This window comes from Perissodus microlepis, chromosome 6 (assembly GCF_051167445.1).
Source record: "Perissodus microlepis isolate ML-2025 ecotype Zambia chromosome 6, ASM5116744v1, whole genome shotgun sequence".
Classification (NCBI taxonomy): domain Eukaryota; kingdom Metazoa; phylum Chordata; class Actinopteri; order Cichliformes; family Cichlidae; genus Perissodus; species Perissodus microlepis.
The window spans coordinates 25,174,525-25,194,925 of NC_140466.1; the positions used below are offsets into that span (position 1 = coordinate 25,174,525).

The window sequence follows — 20,401 nt, forward strand, 5'->3', positions numbered from 1 at the left end:
CTTTGTCTGAAGTGAGTTTTACAGCACAGTACAACATCGAAGTTATCAAATATATTTAAAATAAAGCTCCCGTTATTGCCGAACTAACAGGAGATCAGCAATGTGTGATTTTGGTGATACTTCACTGTGTAAATTGTATATAATTTTGTAGTATTGGACTTTTTCTGGCGTTTTCCAGTGTTTCACTTTTTACTTGGTCCCAACAAAGTTGATGCACAGCTGGCTCTATAGAGATGAGTGCTTTGTGGCCCAGCTTCCAACTTGTTCACAGTTGGAAGGAGGGTTTTTTGTTTTTTTAACAACACTTTAGTCATGCTCAAATCAATGGTCCTTATATTTTTCCTCAGACCTTCCTCAGATGCAAGACTAAACATTATTTATTGTCTTGTGTCTTTAAAGTCTTGCTGTTTACTTTATCTTTCGTGGAATGGCAAGCCTAAAGTTAAAGTGATGAGCTAATGCATACAGCATCTAAATGTTCTGCTTGCACAGTAAGCACACACCCTTGAATAAGGTTGTGGGTTGCCAGGTTGCGCTGACAGATGTGTTGAAATTTTATTTAGTATGTGGGTTGTGTACATACACTGTTTCATAGACTGCCTGGTAAGTTGGGTAACATGTCTTTCAATTATTAATTATAAAGCTTGAGGGACATGCAGATTACAGATGTTTCCTGGGAGAAGTGGCAATAGGGTTGATTGGCAGTTATGCATAGTACTTATCACAAGTCTAGCCACACAGCAGCCATCTAGGTAATGCTTAAGCATCATTTTGGGCTGACAATTCAAGACACTAGAAACATGAATAGAGAGAAAGTCAAAACTCTGATTCAGTGAGACTGAGGCATAAAAACTGTATGTGTAGACTAGGGCTGCCACGATTAGTCGACTAGTCACGATTACGTCGACTATCAAAATCGTCGACGACTGATTTAATAGTCGACGCGTCATTTGAAGCTTTGTAAGATCCCAAAAGACGCAGGAATAAGTAGTAGGATTTAAGAGTGTAATAACGGACTGAAACAGAAGATGGCAGCACTGCATGTACAAGGATGCCAGCTGCCGTTAAACCCCGAAGAAGAAGAAGTAGCTCTGTCCCAGAATTCATAGCGCAGCCCAGCTCAGTTTCCAACAATGGCGGCAGCTAGTTAGTTTTAATGTTACTCTTATTATTCTTTCTGGGTCACAAAATAAACGTTTACCATATTTTCAGGCGAGAATGTAACTGCGTAAACCTCAAATATCTGCTCAATTTATCAAGACACCACATACTTTCAAAAGTGCTCCGACGTTTTCGGAGACGTCTGTTACCCTCTAGCTCGATAGCTAGCCGGGGGCAAGACTCACTAGAGCCCATGAGAACACCGGACTTCCGGCAAATCGTTTTCAAACCCACCGCCGTCTTTCGCTACTCAGGTTAAACATGATATATAAGTCACTTAAATAACTTAAAAATGTTATTGTTTGGCTTTTTTTTTAGTATTTTATTTGTTCCTGAGTAAATCGGTTTGGCTGAGATTAAAGTTATAGTTTTTACACAGCTGAATAAATGTCAAGCAGACAACTGATTATCAGAAGCATGAGATGCTCGAGAATATACTCCGGTGTCCCGTTATATTTTAGATAGCAAGGAGTTTATTAAACTTCACCGAAACAATCTGCAAATTTCATTAAAATTTAACAAACTATCATCTTGTCTTTATTTTTAGTTAGCACGTACCTTAAACAGAAGTTATAAGAGCAGATGCTGCTGGTGCAATAAGCTGTACGTTTTATGTCCAATGGATGCATGATCTGATTAGTCGACTAATCACAAAAATAATCGGTGACTAGTCGACTATCAGAATAATCGTTTGTGGCAGCCCTAGTGTAGACTGAACAGTCAAATCTGATTAATTTATTTTTAAGTATGAACTTAAAAAATATTTTTTTTAAGTATGCAGGAGCAGCGTTTCAAAGCATTACTCCATCATTTATGCTTTAATCCAGAGCACCAAGTCAAGCAAGGTCTCTGGTTTATCCCATCAAAGCACTAAACAAATGCCATGCAGTACAACAACATTCTACGCTATGTTCAACAGCACAGTGGGCTTATGTTTTTTTAGTTCAGCTGATATAAAGCAGACGATTGGCTTTTTAGAGGGTGTTACAGGACAACCACCATCTCTGGCTTTAAAATATTTTTTCCAGAGGTTTCTATTAAAGATTCTTCACTCGTTTTGCTCTTTCTTTCTTTCTTTCTTTCTTTCTTTCTTTCTTTCTTTCTTTCTTTCTTTCTTTCTTTCTTTTTCTTTTCTTTTTCTTTTTTTAAGTAGTCTTGCCCTTTGATCAGTGACACTCTACAATAACCAGAGTCCTTTAATTCACTACCCTTCACATTTTGTTTGTCTTTTCTTCCTGAATGGGCATGCCAGTGCTAATGTCACATAGCTGGCCACTTATTTTCCTTTGCTTTCCGCTTATAGAACAGCATAGCCTGTGATATCAGATACAAGTAAGGTGGGGTCTGTATGACTCACACTGTAAATCCAGAAGAGTAGGGTCTCTGGTGTTCTGCGGAGAAACTAGCCAAGTTTGACAGTTCCCAGGTTTGCTCTGAAATGCCTTGCTTTAAAAGGCAAAAAGCAGACGAAGCTTTTGCCTTGGACTCTTGCATGCCCTAGTGTGTGTGGTATGTGATAGTTGCTGTCCTGAAGGAAAGAAATATCGTTTCAATCTCTTCTGCAGACCTCTCATCTGACACGTTGTTTATCACTGGAATGATTGTATCCAATTAATCTATGCTGTTGAAACTGTACAGGAAAACAATGCCGGGGGGTTTTTTGTTTGTTTTTTTTTTGTGGGGCTGCTTTTTCCCCTTCTTTGAGTGTTGCCTGGTGTTGATTATTGCTGGAGCTTCATGTAACTGGATAACATTCATTCTTTGTGTTTTATGTAATGAAGTCCACAGCTTGGCCTGAACTGTCCACCCTGAAGTGTGTTAAACATGCTTGCAGCCTATGTAATCAGATTGCAGATGGGTGCGACCTGCACTGCACATGTGGCTCTAATAAAAACCATGCAAATCTGTCCGTTGACATCAGTGTTCTGGAGTGCATATTAATTATCCACAGTGTTGTTAGCCCCGTATTACCTTTTTTTTTTTTTTTTTTTTTTTTAAATACACAAAAGATGTTTCATATCCTAATAAAGTAAAATACAAAAGACCTGTGTCTTTTCCTCCCCATGATCTTTCTCTAACAGTACATGTCAACAAAAACAGGCTACAACCCAAAACATCTGGATCTCTGTAATTTCACCTTTTATTGTAAATAGTACAACAAGAAGGTATTGAATTAAAAACAGACAAAACAGCTTTTTGTCTGTTTTTAGGCTAAATTTAACTTTCAAGAACAGAAAGTCTTTATAATTTTTTTTTTTAAATTACTGCAAATTACTGCACCCTGTTTTTGTTTGTATTTTATACACCATTAGTTTTATAATTATAAATCATCCCAACTCTGTTGGAAACTTATTGTGTAAGTTGTTTAAATCTGGAAAAGCAGAGAAGCGAGTGCCTGACTGAGAACTGAATCCCTGAGGCAACTTAAACACTGCACAAAAAAAAAACTCTGTAGAAAACCTGTGTATTACAGCATGCACATTACATTCTGCAGTGTAACAGTAATTGCTTGAATGGCATAGATTTTTAGTGACATGTGATTCTGACCTTACGTCAGGTACAATGTAGTGTGTTGAGGCTTTAAGGTGTGGCAGTGTTCAGTGCAATGTTGTCACAACATCTTTTTACTGTGTCATTCAGGAGTTGAACTTTCCACTCTACATTTATATGTTTCTGCATAAGTTGAGACCTGCAGGTGACCAAGGACTCCATAAAGGTCACTCATTACCTATCAAGTAAATACCTTAATGAAAGGTTGGTAATGAGCTATGCTTTTAAAACCTTACATTCTAATACTACTACTAAAGATGACAGCATATAACACTGACCAACACAAAGTTTGTAAGTTTAAAATATGGGGGGAAAAGTTATATCTAACATTGACAACAAACAAGCAAAGCCAAAAGCACTTGGTTGATGAAGTCATCAAAATGGGGGTAAATGCATTGGGACGGGGGTTATCTTTTAAAGGGTTTCCATGCTGATAAAAACTTTTTTCTGGTAACGGCTCCATTCAAAAAAGGTAACTTAAAGACATTAGAAAACGGAGGAAACACCCATCCACATAGGTGTGATTTAAATGCCTTGTAACCCTACGATGCAGCCTTCGACCAAGTTGCATCAATTTGATGTTGCAGAAGTAAAACAGTGTGTGGTCTGTCTGTGGTGAGGGACTGCTTCATTCTGGTTAAACAGTTTAGAAATTACAATAATTAAGTAATAGTAAGTGTATCTCATTATTAAGAAGTTTCAATAAATCTGGGAAATCTCACAGCTATATCAGCATTTAGATTTACTGTTACACATTAATATGAGAACCTTTTCACGAAAAGATGCTTGGTAACTAAGAATCTGTGAACACTTTCTGCTTTCAGTGCTTTCAGGACTGTCTGCAGAGTACATGACCATGGTGCAGTATCAATTGGTATCCTCACTTCAAGTTGCTCACCAGTTAGCTAAACTTTCCAGAAATGTATTTCATGTTGAGCCCATCTTTCAACCATCTGCAAAAAGTTAAAACTCCACCATGTGAAATCAAAATCTTTACACGAAAGATCTGGAAACCTCGTCTGGGCCCTGTAATGATGTATATGAAATTATTTTTTTACATCTATATATGCTGCAGTTCAGAAGATGCCGTTTTCACCGAAGGCCTTGCTGATTTCAGCACGCCAGCGACAAACCACATTTAGCATGTACAGCATTACGGTGAAGGACTCCTCAATAGCATTTGGGGGAAATTTCTGAGTGCTTTTGACTAATTGATTACGCAGCTGAATCTCACTGTCCCTCTCGTGGACTGCCTAAACAGCAGTGCCAGGTCTTCACATCAGAAGACATTGCGTAAGGTTTGCAAGAGGCCAGATCCAAAGAGAAGCATTGGATGTTATGCAGTACTGTGTATTACTCAATAAATTATCTATTATCAAAGTGGGTAGCAAATATGTCCTGCCTCTGTTGTTTGTAGTCATTCCATGTTCTGCCAATTAAGGATGAGAGCAGGCTGACCAGAGTCACCTTTTATGGACTTGCACACCCTGAGCTGAATTCTTGCTGTCGGTGTGGTTTAGATTCCTGCTAGATTTACGGTCCCTTCAAAAAAAAAAATAATTCCAACCTATAGCTTAGATGTGTTTGCTTCCAAAATAATGACCTGGCAGGCTTATATTTGCTATACCTTTATTTTGAAAATACCTTTTTAACCCATATTTAGAGCACTCACACACATCATTCACCAGGATGTGTTTACTTCAGGTAGAAGTCACCTCTGAGACAGAATGAAGTTTTCATTATAGTACAAGCACATTAGGAAAATGAGCTGCACGTGTATTTGGTGTGATTCAAGCAAGTTTATGACATCATTTGTCTTCTATAAATATTTGTCTAATAAAGTCTTACAGAAACTTGAGTGATTCTTTTCGGACAATAATAAGGCATCCCGAGCACACCTCCCTCTCGTTTCTTCTGGCTTTATAAAATAAAAGACTACAACCTTTAAAGAGGAGTCAGTCTTTGATACTCCACCGCTGTTCTGTGTTTGCATCTCTTAATGAAACTTGTGCAATGTCCTATTTATATATACAGAAAAGGATGTCTATGGCTACGTTCACACTGCAGGTCTTAATGCTCAATTCCGATTTTTTGATCAAATCGGATTTTTTTGTCTCCTTGTTCACACTACAAATAAAATGCAACAGCAAAGGCGCTCTAGTGTGAACCCTCAAAGCGGCCCGCATGCGCAAAAGAAGACGTCACACACAACGCGCTCTGTTTAGACCCAGACCAAACAGTATTGTTTGACTGATGGCCCTTAATATAAAGACTTCGGACTTTACGTTTCTCAATTTTTGCTTTAAGTTATTTTGTTATTTACATAATAATGTAAATAACCTAATAATTATCCTTATTGCTGTTTTAGAGGAGCGGTGCTTCAAAGGATAGTTGCAGATTTCTGTCAGAATCTGCAGATTATACAGTACAAATAACATGCTCACGTTTCTCCAACGTTGTCTTCCCAACAGTTTCACTGACATCTACACTGGATGGCCAGGAAGCGTTCGCGATGTCTTCTCGGGCGCTTCTTCGGCGCTGATAATTGGCGTCTGTCTTGTGTCAGTGACGCAAAAGACGGATTTAATGCGACTTGACCATTCAAACAGCAGTCGCTTTCTAAAACATCGAATATGTGTCGGATTCAGTACCACATACGAAAGTGACCCAGATCGGATTTGAAAAGATCGGATTTGCGCCGTTCACACTGTCATACCATGATCGGATATGGGTCGCATAGGGTCAAAAAAATCGGATTTGATGCGCTTTTGCCTGCAGTGTGAATGTAGCCTAAAGCTCACTTCAATCTTCATGGTATGACGTTATTCTGTTCTGTGTCTTGCAGTTGTTCAGGGGTCAGGCAATGATCTGTCATTTGCCACAAACAAGTTATGAATCCTTGTGTTTTAGTTATTGTTGTTATAGTATTTTTGCTAAAGAGGAATAAAGTGATTGTGCAAGTTCTGCTTGTATGCATTTCAGATGCTTCATTTTCTGTTTATACTTTTCTCTTACATCAACAATGATCTCACTCACAAGAAAATAAAGCATTTCCTCCAAATGCTATATGAAAAACTACTTAGAGCAAAAACAATACTATAATAAGAAGCTGCCCCATTGTCTGGAAGATCCTTTAAACTTCCCCTAGTTCCACGTCAACTGGCTAGAGGACCCAAACCACAGGTGTTTTGGTTTTAATGTGCCTCGTGTGCTTCGGGACGGTACAGATTTAACACCTTTAGAGTGTAGAGTGACCAGCAGTGGGTTTCAGATAAACAAAACAAATAAAGCCGAGGTTGAAAGTGTTAACCTTTTAATAGCTGAGCCACAAGCAAGCCAGGAATCCAAATAACAGTGTGAAAGACTTTTTTTTAAGTTATCTGCATTGCTTAAGTTTGGTGTTGATTGAGGAATGCTTCATGATGTTTTTAGGGTATGTTGGGGCAGATTACTATCCATCCGTCCTTCCATCCATATTGGAACCTATCCCAGCTGTCTTAGGGTGAGAAGCAAGTTACACCCTGGAACAGTTGCCAGTCCATTGCAGTGCTAACACAGGAAGAAAGACAGCCATTCATGCTGACATTCACACCTCTGGCCAATTTTGCTTCCTTTGCACTCACTGTGATGCAGTAGTGTTAACTGCTGTGCTGTCCTGTTGTATGTGTGATGATTTTAAGTTTCCAGTAATCTAGTCACCTGTCTTTAGTAAGGCAGTAAAAAGCATTGCCAAAGAATGTGCTGTAGAAACCAAACATTTTATTTTATTTTATTTTCCAAGTTTTGGGGTTCATGTAATGTTATTATTTAGGAAAGGAAAATATAATACTGCATTGCATTTGAGAAATCGATATTGTAATTTGTGTATATTAACTTAGATGTATTGGCTTTATAGCTGTCTAGCTTTTAAGCATCACATTGTTAGCATCAAAGCATTTACTCGTGTATTGTGTGACTTGCTAAATATAGTTTGCCCTGTTTTGTGGCAAATGTGAAGCAGTGGTACCTGCACTGCTGGTGCACGAGGGTTTGATGTGCAACAGGATGTAGACAGACAGGATGTTTGCACTGTGGTTAACAGCTAAGTGCAGCAGACCTACTTTTCAAGACTATCTTTATTATGTCACTTTTCCACAGGTGGTGCCCAGGATGACACACAGTTGTAGTGTGTCATGATTTATATTGTAAAACCCTTTTTTAATACAATGAGTCGGATGTTTACTATGTTTTTGACATTTCCTTGTAGAGCTTGGGATGGCACAGCGCAAGTTCGCCCAGTGCCTGGGAGAGTTTCAGTTTGAGTACATTGGCGATGCAAAGACCGATGATGAGAAATGTATCGGTAAGTGTGGGCTAACCACCTCATATTGAAGGCGCTAACCATATGTTTTTTGCCAAAACGTGCTGTTAGACGAGTGCAACTGATAATTCTAATATCTTTAACCCTGTATGTGTTATTCTTTTTTGTTTTTTCTTCAGATGAGTCTTTGCAAGAGTTCTCAGCATTCCTCAAAAACCTTGAAGACCAAAGAGAGTTGATGGTGAGAGTGACCAGTTAGAACCTAATTGAAAGCCAGCTGTACCTTTTGTGTGTGTGTGTGTGTGTGTGTGTGTGTGTGTGTGTGTGTGTGTGTGTGTGTGTGTGTGTGTGTGTGTGTGTGTGTGTGTGTGCGCGCGCGCGCGCGTGTGTGTGTGTAGTGCTGTAACTCATAATGTAGGATACTTGTAGCATATTCTCCAGCTGTTGTTGCAATATTGTTAGCGTTTGCACATATCCTCCCCTTCTGGCTGTCTAAGGGTCACTGTCACATGCCCTGCCTGGGCGTGGCTACAGAGAGAGCAAGAGTCCATAACTACATTACGCACAACACTCATCACGCACCCAAACTTTAAGTACCAAGCCAGATCAAATAAAGTGCTACCGCCAATAAGATCCACAACAATGCAAGTGTTTATGACCGTATATTGCCATAAAGCTATTCTGCCACAGGTAGCAGTATTATAGCTGCCAGTATAACCACAAAAATCACATCTAATAGTGAATTGATACACTTGTCAGTGCTACTAGTTTGAAGCATTCTTACAATGCAGATGCAGACTTTCCGGCATCCTCTTGTAATGCCTGTGTATGTAGTGTCTGGGGTTAGGGAGTGAACCCATCATCAGTAGCTTGCGGAGATGCCTATTACAGCATCATGCTCAGACCGTAAGCACAGACTTAGCGCAGGAATCCTCAGGGTAAAGTGCGGTGACATCACCATGCAGCGTAAGGAAAAGTACTATGGCCAAACAAGTACAGACATGCTTTGTTCTCAGCACAGAAGAAACTCTGGAGTAAAGAAGTTACGTACAGTAACTTTAATAATGCACTACTGGAAGATAAAAGATTTTTTTTTAGTATTTAGTAGTGTTTAGAGGTAAAAAAACGAAACACTGAGCCGCTCAAATGTTGGCATATTATCAACTGTTAAGAAGCCACAATGGAGCTTCAGCTTTAAATCTCCACAAAGATTCTATTGATACTGTTTATATAAAGTTACAGCCATCTTGGCTGAGAATGATTGCAGTACAGTTTTTTTTTAAAATACTTATTTATGTTTTGGGTTGGGTTTTTTTTGGGGGGGGGGGGGGATTGGCAGAGGATGAGCTGGGAATGAAGTCTCGATGTTTACACTTACAGTTCAATGTGATCTTGACTCACTTTGAGCAGAGAAGCTGCAGAGTGTGGCCTTATACTTTGTCTGTTTACCTTGCTAGCATGCTAATAGACAACAACTGGTACAAAGCCAAATATGCTCCAGGTGGTAGTCCACAGTTATTTCATGTGGCAGTTCAAGTATGTAAATATGGGCCAGTGCAGCATTATTTAAGTGACCTACGAAGGAAGGACAGTAACGGATAAAAGTTCCACATGTTCTTGTCATTGTTTTGCAATGTGCAAATGTCTGAAAAGCATGGCAGCATTATTAAAATGAAAGGATGGATTATGCAACATGGTACAAGTGGCAAGAGTAGTGTCAAGTACCTACAGAGAGCCGCTCGTTCGTTAAGACTGGAAAGTTTTGAATGTCGTGAGTAAGTAAGTAAAAGTTTTATTAATGAAGCATGTCATTGAAATGAGCACTAATGAAGGCATTTATTCTCCGTAGATGAGGAACATCACAGAAACCTTAATGAAACCTCTGGAGAAGTTCAGGAAAGAGCAGCTTGGTGCATTAAGGGTAAGAGCCTCTCATTCCAAAATCTTTTTCCCTTAAAGAGTCTGGTTTTTGTAGGCTTGATGCCCTTAATAACTATAAAAAATTTCTGTAGTTAATGTTTAATGGATTTTACTACACATACAGCTTCTTACTTTAATTCCCAAAAATAAGGAAGTATTTCTTCTCCTTTAATTTTACTGCTTTTTTTCCCCTGTATTTTGTTAAGGCGGAAAGAAAGAGATATGAAAAGGAAACAGAGAAATACTACAGTTCTTTGGAAAAGCTTCTAAATATGTCATCAAAGAAGAAAGAGCCGCAACTGCAAGAGGTATCGTTATCATTGCCTGACCTCTCTATGTGATGTACATGATATGAATTTATTATGACAGTAAGATTATTCAAGCAGATGTTTTGTTTAGTGTCCAGTTCTGGCTTTATCTTTCGGTGGCATGAGGCTGCAAAACCTGGTCGACTGCTTTGGGTTTCCACTGGCATGCCTTGCAGCAATAGTTTTCCTGGCTTGTTTGAAAACGAAATGTGTGCTCTTTTGTACCGCACCTCCGAGGTCGACAGTGGCTGCTGCAGTTTGTGGATCAATCCCTGCTGCACTAACACAAGCTGACATTTTTTGAGTTACGGCGAACTGAGCCACCTTTTACAAAACAGTGTTTTTGTCTGTGTTTTGTGATGAAACCCTGTAAAGCTTGCCCGTACGTTAGATCCACCAACCAGGGGGTGGTTAGAACTGTTAACATCATGACTGCGGGGTTTTGTATTCTTTGGGACTCTTATAACACAAGAGTCTGTGGCACCAATACTGATTTTTAGCAGACTTGTATAAATAGACCCCATATTTCATTCCTCGCTACAAGGGTCATTAACTCCATCAGCTGTTAGGACAACTCAGTGAACAGTTTATACTAAATATAAACCTGGTGTGTGAACTACAAGTGAGAACTTTGGTATCTGTAGTAATCAGAGCTGGATGTTTACTTGACAATATTGAAACAAACTTGCCGTAGTGTGAAAATATGTGTACTCTATGGCACTTAAAATGTATTTCTAGTATTTCAAGCCTGGCTGCTTTGTAGTTCCTGGATGGTTATGATACTTCTGGGCATTTTTCAAATACTAATAATCACAGAAATGAAATAAGTAGATCTTTTCTGTGTTCAAATTCCCTACTGGTAGGACACATATATACAAGGTTAGAGTTCAGTGTCCCCCATTGTTCCGTAGATGTGAATACTGGTGTGTCTTTTCTCACCCTCAGTCAGTGGGGTTAGCTCTGGCTTGCAAAGTGCAAGAAGCAGTGATAATGACCAGATAGATAGATATCAGATAGATTGTGTTTCTCACTTTATCAACAGTTTGCACATTAAGTTACAAGGAAGGAAGCCGTGGTGTCCTGTGCAGTCTTTGTATGGTCTGAATGACATTTAAGTTCGCTTTGACTTGTACTGCTTTTGCCGTCCTTGAAGTCGGATCCCTGCACTTCCTTCAGTTTTCGTCTCTTTCCTGTCGAAGTTTTAGCGTGTGTGGCTTTTCTTTGTCCGAAGAGACAAAAAATGGAGGTTGATCACACAGCAAACCTGTTTTTTTTGGTGGGGGTGGTAGAAATTAGCTAAACATTGGTGTCAGATTTTGATTTACTAACTTCAGTATGTCTTCTATACCAATTTAAGGCCATACCAAGGTAGACCTCAATGTCCCAAATTGCACCAAAAAAACTAACATTGTGATGTTTCTTCTTTGCTTCCGCGCTTCTGCCTGTAACTATAATTATGATGGGGTGTGTTCTCCACCTCTCTAGGCAGACACGCAGGTGGAAATCATGAGGAAGCACTTTCAGGAGGAGTCGCTGGACTACGTGTGCAAACTGCAGGAGATCCAAGAGAGAAAGAAGTTTGAGTGTGTGGAACCGGTGAGTAACTGACCTAAAATGGCATAAAAGCACTGGCGCGGTGTTTCATTCATACCACAATGAATGTCTTAAAACAAAACCGATGTGCTAGTTTATACAGTACATGGGATTAGCCTGATTTACAATAAGAAATGATGGATTAAAAGGTAGAGCTCTATTTCTAGGGGTGCATTTTCAACAACCTCACACTAAATTTTATCTCTGGTCTTTTTCTTCGTCTCATGTGTTTTCCTTGTAGATGCTGGCCTTCTTTCAGACAGTCTTCACCTTTTATCACCAGGGCTTTGAGCTCGCCAAGGACTTTGACCATTATAAACGAGAGCTGCAGATTAATATTCAAAATGTAAATAATACTTTTTTTTGCCTAATTGTTACCATGATATATATATGTCATTTCCCTTGCCCTGTGAGAGGAACAGAAGAAAGGTCTGACGTGTAGAAAACAGAAGATTAAATTTTAACTTTTTGGTCACTAAATAGGGAAAAAGGCCTCTAACTAAACTGGAACACAACTCGATTTCATATCACTCCCTTTATAAAAAACATCAAATCATGATAAATCTGCCTTCTTTCTACCTTTCATGTTCCGATCTAGTGTTTACTTGTCTGTTTATCTTCATTTGGCCATCAACTCCTGAGAAAAATATGTTTTGTTTTCTTTACCGCTTCAGGTCACACCTCTGTTGTTTTGATTTCTCCTATCCTGCAGGACACCGTTTCATTATTACCTTTACATTTATATACTGTAAATTAGCAGCTAATTTCAAAAAGTTGAAGGTGTTTTATGGAAGCCATAAAAATACAAGATGTGACTTAATGAGGCCTCTGGAGGTCATCCCTACCAAGCGGCCGAAAGTGACTTCCTGGAGCGTGCGCTTGCTTCCTCTCCCTCTTAGACAAGGAATCGATTTGAGGGCACTCGGTCGGAAGTAAACGAGCTGATGAAGAGGATCAGAGAGGCACCGCAAGAGTACAGACAGACGAGTCCCATCAGTTTTGAAGGCTACCTCTATGTACAGGAAAAACGTAAGACTTGTATTGTTTTTGATCGTGTAATAATATGTGTATAACATTTTAGTTTATAAAGCGCAGCAGGCAGCCAAACTCTGAGCGACAAAAAAAAGCACAAATATAACTCTTCCTAGTTAGAAGGGGATTTTTTGTTGTTGCTGCTAAACAAATGTGTAAATGGAGCTGATATATCAGATATTTTTATGTAAATCAGCAGCAACGTTGATGTAGCGTGACACAGAAAGTTGAAACACAGGCTAAGTTCCTGAAGTTGCACTTGTTGCTGACACTGTAGCTGTTTTAACTGAATTTGCTTACTGCTGCGTATTTTTTTGTCACTCGCTCGCTAAAAAGGACATTGCGAAAACTGCGAGCGTTATCCGGGGAGAACCACACTGGAACTGTCAATTGTGTGTTAGCGTGTTGCAGCAGAGCCCAAAAGGGCTTGTTATGACTTAAACCACGTGAAATGTTTACAGTATGTCGTTAATATTTGTGCTTCATCTAGGGCCACCTCCTTTTGGTTCAAGTTGGGTCAAGCGTTACTGCACATTTGTTAAAGAGCAAAAGATCCTGCACATGGTGACTTTTGACCACCGATCAGGAGGAAAGATTGTGAGTGGCAGTGCCGCACACTTAAAAAAAATCAGACTCTATTCAGTCTTTTACTTTCCATTACAACGTTCATTTTGTCATGTATTTTCTTTTTTAAATAACCAACCATATTTTGATGTTTTTTTGTTCCAGGGGGAAACAGAGTCCATCACACTCAAATCCTGTGTCCGGAAAACGACAGATGTGTTGGACCGGAGGTTTTGTTTAGACCTCGATATAACAGATCGGTATATTGTCACTTACTATGTTCTCAAACACATTGTGATAAAATCTTGCTTGTATTAAACTTGTCATTTAATTTGGATTACTGGTGACACATTATTTGTTATTGCCTGCTGGATGACTTTTGCTTGAACACAATGTAAATGTTGTCCACAGACTGTCCACAGAGCACATAGATCTGTTTTGCTAAAGGGCCTAGCTCCACACACACACTTGGTGTTTGTTGCTATGTGTTTTGGATAGCCGAGGGCAGCACTGCAGGGGTTGTTTTGGAGGACTGCCCTCACGCATCATGCTGTAATATATATCCCGTTTTGTCACAGAACTTAACCCTGCGCCGCCCCTTTTCTGTAGTATTAATAGAAGAGCAATACCTTAAATTTAGAATGGAAATGTCAGTGCACACATCTGTTCGCCCTGTAATGAGTAACTTGATACCCATTTGTTCCTACATGATTGGAAGTGTCATAAAACCAGCTGGCCTCTTCTTTGTAGTACAACCAATCTAAGATGTATGTGGCAGAGGGTGTTTTACCTATTTGCTTTTTTGCAAATACATTTCATGCACTCCTTAATATTTTACAAAACTGTACCTCTGATGCTTTTCCTAATACAAGTGTGGTATGGCTCTCTCCCAGGCCAGGAACGGTGCTTACAGTGCAGGCTCTGTCTGAGGATGACCACAAGTTTTGGATGCAAGCCATGGGTGGGAAGGAGCCTGTGAGTCAGCTTTCACAATGTCATCATCTACCACTCACTCATGGAGTTTTAGTACATTCTCTTTAACTGCCATCTTGTAGAGAGCAGATACATGTAGCTTTACACCAACATATACTTAGAACTCCCCAAAAATATACTGCGTAAACTTTAAAACTCTGTCTGTGTTTTGTGGTTGTTACTTTAACAGATCGGACATTATCTTATGAGGACTTATTCTAAAGAACGTGGAAGTAAGGATCCAGCTGTGCCAGACACTGAATCTGTATAATTATTTAATATCACAATTTTATAAGCATTGGTGGGTTTTTTTTTTCATCTTAATTTTTTCCCTACCTGTAGTCGACGCTCAGTTGGATGATGTTGGTTTCAGTTTTGTGAAGAATTCCATCAGTGCAATAGAGAAAAGAGGTGAGCTATAAATATATTTAATAATGTAAATATCTGATGCTAGCATATGGAAAATTGCAGGATAAATTTCAGTGTTGGTGGATAGTAATAATAGTAGGTAACATGCATGCAAGCCTTTATCTGTACACAAGGGGGCAGACTTTCTCCAGTATTGAAAAGGCAAAAGACTTCCCAGCATCACCTGCAGGCACCTTGTACTGAAGACATGCAACTGCCTTTTGACGGCATTATTCTTACTTATTTGCTCTTATCTGGCCACCTCTTCATAAAATGTTCCTCTAAAAACTGATATTTTTATGCATGTTGTTACCTCATAATGAACTTGGTTAAAATTGAAACCATGTCGCAAATATATTATTTCAATAATTGTCATTATTGTATTGTAAGTAATATGCAAGTAGAGGTGTATTATTTTTATTATTGTTATATTCTAGGCATTAATGACCAAGGCCTGTATAGGGTTGTGGGGGTAAGCTCCAAGGTCCAGAAGCTCCTCTCATTAATGATTGGTAAGTTCTTCATTCTCCTCTTTTTCTCACATAGATTTTTTGTTTTTTAAGCAAGGACTGAATAAAGTTACAAATTTTAATTTAATGCCTCTGCACTATCTCTGTGAAATTAGGTCGCCCCTAGTTAGTTGAATATGCTGATGTAATGGATGTGTCTGGATGTGTCTGTTAGGGGTGATATTGAAAAGATAGCGATTGGAAATCATCCCGTGACTCAGCCCACTGGTACCCGTGGCTCTCTGAAGTGCAACAAGTGCCAGTGTGTAGCTTGGCTTCGCTTTCATTCAGTTTTAAGTCCCCCGAGACAACCCGACGAGGTCCATCCTATTCACATTCTTCTGCTTTTTGGCTTTTCCTTCATTAACACGCCAGTAGGATGGCCTCTTGTGTGCTCGCAGATGGCTTAGTCTGTCAGTTGCCTTTCTCAATTACCTTTATGCCTCTTACTCGTCTCGAATCCCTTTCACTCAACTCCCTTTCTATAGAACTTGTCCTCTGTCCTTTCCATTGCTCCCTGTCTGCTCTCTGGTTTCCTGCTGTCTCCAGCAGACACCAGCTCACTTTCAGCTCTGTGTTCAGAATGACAACAAACTCAGGCAGCCGCCAGCCTGTCTCAGCTTCCTCTCCAAAACCTTGCAGCCTTCCAGCCCGCCGACTCATGCGGTAGACTCCATTAATGCTCTGCTGCGGAAGTTTCTTTAAAGCCTTAAAGTATAGAAAACTTCCATCACTAGTCTTGAGAATTTGCATGTTACTCATTTGAAGAAAAATAACGATTTCATCTGTGCCTAAATATTTCTATCTAAACGCAACTCGGATTTTATCCCTGAAATGACTAATATGTATGACAGCAGTTGTGTGTTACTTCTCCACAGACACATTCACAAACATTTCTTGCATACAACAGTTCACAGTGAGTGGGTGAAACAAGCTTTAAACCCTGAAGAAAGACTTTGGATCCTCCCACACCTCCTCCTTTTCATCTCTCACCCACCAACATGGCCACGGTCCAATCTGAGAGGACAAAGTGATACAAAATTCTCCCATCATATTACAGTACAAACAAAGAGAGCGGCACCTATTGAATGACAGACAACAATATAACAGGAAGAAACCTGTAAAAGTGAGCTCCGTTCCCTCTCTGACCTGTCTGTGGTTCAGACAGAACGGGCAGGGCAGCGTGTGGTGTCGGTGGTGATATGGTCATAATAGCTGCTGAATTGGAGGTTTTGGTCCTCCAGATGTAATTGCATAGGTAAATTTAATGAATGCACATTTCCAAGGAGCAATGTCAGGAATTTAATATTTTACAGTTCAAAGCAAAAGTTGCTAAACACTGAATTAGACCTGAACAGATGCTGAAAAGGTTTATGGTGCACCTTCATTGGTTAAATGGTATCGCTTGATCACTGTGGCCTCTTTGTGCCCAAAAAACCCAGATGATAAAGGAGAGTCATCTGTCACTAGATGAACCAAGCAGTGTGAGTGTGCACAGCGCAAAAATAAACTCATGCAATAGCTGCTCTGAATAGCCACACCTGAAGTAAGAAGGAACTGTGCTGTTATTAAAATGTGAGGCTAATGAGGTGCTTTTTTGACTGTATAATTTACAGAAAATTAATAAATGAAAAATCTTGAGAGAAAAATTATAACCTACGACTCCTTTCTAGTTTGAATGTCGGCTATTTTTGGTTTGAGACCTTTCAGGAAAGGTGGGGATATAGGCGTTTCCTAAATCCACCGAGATAGAGTTACGGGTAAGTGGTTAACCGTGGGTCAGGCACTTTGGAAGAATTACCTGTGAGCTGGTTGTTTGAGAATAAAAGAACAAATCAGTCACGCAGGAAGCAAACACTGACAGGTGCTGCATGTGGTTGTTGCTTCATCTTAATCCTGAACAGCATTTGCTGCCCCCCTTCTTCTTTTTCCAGTTGGCATCAGTTGCACATCTTAGTCTTTACATTTTAGTGCCAATGAACATCCTTACAGCACATACGTCACACAACCATCGCTTCATTTCCAATTTCTGCACATCACTTGTTTGTTCGGGTTTGGGTCAGGATGTGGTATTTACTTATCTCATGAATAGGCTTACTTTCATACTGGTCCAGGCTTTCAATCAGCTTATCCTCAAATTTGAAAGTCTGTGAAGGAGAGTAAATTCCCTATTTTTATTTAACAAACTTTTCCCTTCTTAATATTTTCTGTATGATGAAAAGTTTTTCTGCTGGTGTTATGTCACTCTGCTGCTGTGCTTATTAAGTCCCCACACAGCACGGTGTTGGTTGCCTAGTCTTTATTGTTGCTAACACAAAAGAAAATAATATAGAACTGAACCTCGGTGGATGCTGCGTCGTTAACAGTTTTGCAATCAGTGCTGCTCCAACTGCTCCAGCTGTGTTTGTGCATACACCGACCTGGCAAAATCAGGACTATTTGTGCAAGACTACAGCGCCTCTGCAAACTCCATCAGTCTCACATATGGAGACACACCTGGCTACACATGCTTCCTAAAAACGTTTGCTTTCAGAAGTTGACACTGGACAGGCAATTTTGTGGATTACGCAGATGGAGAGACACGCGGTCCTCTTGCCTACAGTGGATAGATCAAATAAAAAATAAATAAAGAAATACATTTCCTATTAACAGACCACCTAACACCCGTGAAGCTAAAGTCTGTGTGGTGGCTAAGACCCTAAGCTGTACATGTGTCAGACTCCAAACACTTCACTGACACATTGCACTTCCTCTGTAGTTCATCAGAGGCTACTTACGGTGTGACTAAAGCCCCCCCTACCCCACCCCCGCAAATTTTCAGCACAACACACCCTTGGAGTCCCTGTGGAGTCAGTGAAGTAGTAAGGGATTAATTAAACTTGTAATGAGTATAACGCCAGCAGCCCTCTACAGATGCTGCAACTTCCTTCCATATCCTCTGGGGCGAAACTCGACCCCCGAAGGCTAGCAGGAATGCTTTTTATCCTCATATGGCTAATTACAAGTTCCATATTTAAATCACATATTTGTTGTGCATAATATGAACAGGGTAGTTAATTGGCGCCTCGGTGCGAATACCTCAGTCAGTGAGTAATTGCAGTGATGCTAAGTTTGTGATTCTTATAGATGAGAAGAGCGACGAAGTGGATTTGTCAGCCAGCGAAGACTGGGATGTTAAGACAATAACAAGTGCACTGAAGCTTTATCTGAGGTAAGGATTAGTGTGATGTTTTAATGTGAAAGACACGCACACACCTGTGAGTTATTTGTTTCACCAAGCAGTGGCAAGCATTGATACTAAAACATTGCAGCACAGCAAGTGTTTAAATAAGGTAATTGATTCTTCTGATTGCTTTTGCAGTCACTTCAGCTCTAGACGTTACACCTAAACCCTCTGGTTGAATTGTACCTATTAACAAACTTTTAATTAATTCGTCTAATTAATTTGAAATATGACAATTAGAGCTTACCGCCATCCCTTCTCAGCAGCTCAAGAGTACAGTAGCTTTTTGTCTTCATTAGATGTTAATAGTTGCACTGTTAAGAGTGGAGGAACTCTTATTTGGGGGGAAAGACGCTTAGTAGGTAATTATTTTTTTCCATCTTATAAACTGTCAAACTGTGCTGTTGTGTATCCAAGCAAGTCTATTTCTGACCCCACGACAACTCCTTTGATGAATGCGGTCCTTTCCGCTTGCTTGAATGCGAAACACTGCATCCAGCGTTGATGCTTTATTTTATAAAATGGCTACAGATTTAATTATGCAGAGTGCCTTTGTATAATTAACTCCTTGCGAACTCATAATGCTCATGATATGCATGTTCCACAGTCAATAACTCCTTCCAGGTTGGCAGCGAGTGTGGGTGAAGTTCAGAGATTAAAAATGTAGTTTGGCTGCAAGAAGATGAAGCGGTATAATTTTAAATGCCAATCTGATTTTGTCGACATGCTGTTGCAACAAATTGAGTTGGCTTTGCTTGTTGCTTGATTGGAGGAAAATTTGCATTTAAAGTTGGGAATTTGCCTGCTTTCTTTTATGCATATTAAAAATACTAAAAAGAAACTAATACAGTTTTTTGGGGTGGGGGGTTTCGATTACTTGTTTTATTTTGTCACTATGGAGGTCTTCAAACAGTCACTGCTATGTAATTAGGATGTAAATGATGAACCTAGTCAGGGGGGTTAAACTTGTGTGGACTGACCACTTCCAAAAAGCAGACTGATGGAGAGGACTGTGGACTCTGGGATATTACTTAGTTGAGAAGTTTTACCTCAGCATTTTAGTTACCGTACCCTTATCATTATTGACGTGCTATATTAAATCAACACAGTGTTTTTCTAATTTTTCTTTTACTTCCATGACCTGCTGAAGTAAAACGGCCTCAATCTCCTCAGTTTCCTCTGAGGCTAAGTAGCTTTGGCTACTATCCAGCTGCAGTGTGAAAGTACCTTCAGATGAACTTGGTTATCTCAACGCGTGCACCGTCTAATTCCATCTCCTGGCCTGGCCACATTAATCATTGCTGTGTGCAGACCCTATAAAACAGTGTGCCAGCTATTTCTGTCCCTCTTGCTCACTTTAACTCTCCTTCTCCCTCCCACCGCCCCCCAACCCGTCTCTCTTTCTCTCACTATCTCTGCGAAGGAGCCTTCCTGAGCCGCTGATGACCTATGAACTTTACAAAGAGTTCATTAGCCCCGCAAGTAAGTTCTACCGCCTCATGTACCAGCTCTTCATCTGAGCGCAGACCATACGCAAACAGAAGTGTATGTATGTGCCGTATCAGTGCGAAATGGGCATTTTATCAATTGAAGCAGCTGAGTTCATTACTTAGTTCTTCTTCGGGGGGTTATTGAAAAGGAGCAGTGAAGTGAGACACAGTAAAAACACTTTTAAATTAAATTTTACTAACTTTGTTTAAACGTTGTGCTTTTAAGCGAAGTTGGGCAACAGTGGTCACCTTTCTTATGTCTGAAAGCTATTGTATGGTGTGTGCGTGTCTTGATTGCTAATTATCGCCTTTTTATGTCTTCCTGCATGGTATCAGTGTGTTACTCGCAGCACTCAGTGCATTTGTTCTTG

At 39.8% G+C, this 20,401-nt stretch overlaps 1 protein-coding gene across 2 annotated transcripts in view; it reads left to right on the plus strand.

Moving 5' to 3' along the window:
- arhgap10 (Rho GTPase activating protein 10) overlaps positions 1 to 20,401 on the plus strand; it is a 51,869-nt gene that overhangs the window by 8,363 nt on the left and 23,105 nt on the right. For both annotated transcript variants that reach the window (XM_084931643.1, XM_084931645.1), the window contains exons 2-16: positions 7,958 to 8,053; positions 8,191 to 8,252; positions 9,861 to 9,932; positions 10,138 to 10,239; positions 11,725 to 11,835; positions 12,074 to 12,178; positions 12,732 to 12,861; positions 13,355 to 13,461; positions 13,594 to 13,688; positions 14,322 to 14,403; positions 14,591 to 14,633; positions 14,743 to 14,811; positions 15,246 to 15,320; positions 18,444 to 18,528; positions 19,964 to 20,022. In XM_084931643.1, coding sequence (XP_084787769.1) covers positions 7,958 to 8,053; positions 8,191 to 8,252; positions 9,861 to 9,932; positions 10,138 to 10,239; positions 11,725 to 11,835; positions 12,074 to 12,178; positions 12,732 to 12,861; positions 13,355 to 13,461; positions 13,594 to 13,688; positions 14,322 to 14,403; positions 14,591 to 14,633; positions 14,743 to 14,811; positions 15,246 to 15,320; positions 18,444 to 18,528; positions 19,964 to 20,022 — 1,293 coding nt within the window. The remainder of the gene's footprint in view (positions 1 to 7,957; positions 8,054 to 8,190; positions 8,253 to 9,860; positions 9,933 to 10,137; positions 10,240 to 11,724; positions 11,836 to 12,073; positions 12,179 to 12,731; positions 12,862 to 13,354; positions 13,462 to 13,593; positions 13,689 to 14,321; positions 14,404 to 14,590; positions 14,634 to 14,742; positions 14,812 to 15,245; positions 15,321 to 18,443; positions 18,529 to 19,963; positions 20,023 to 20,401) is intronic.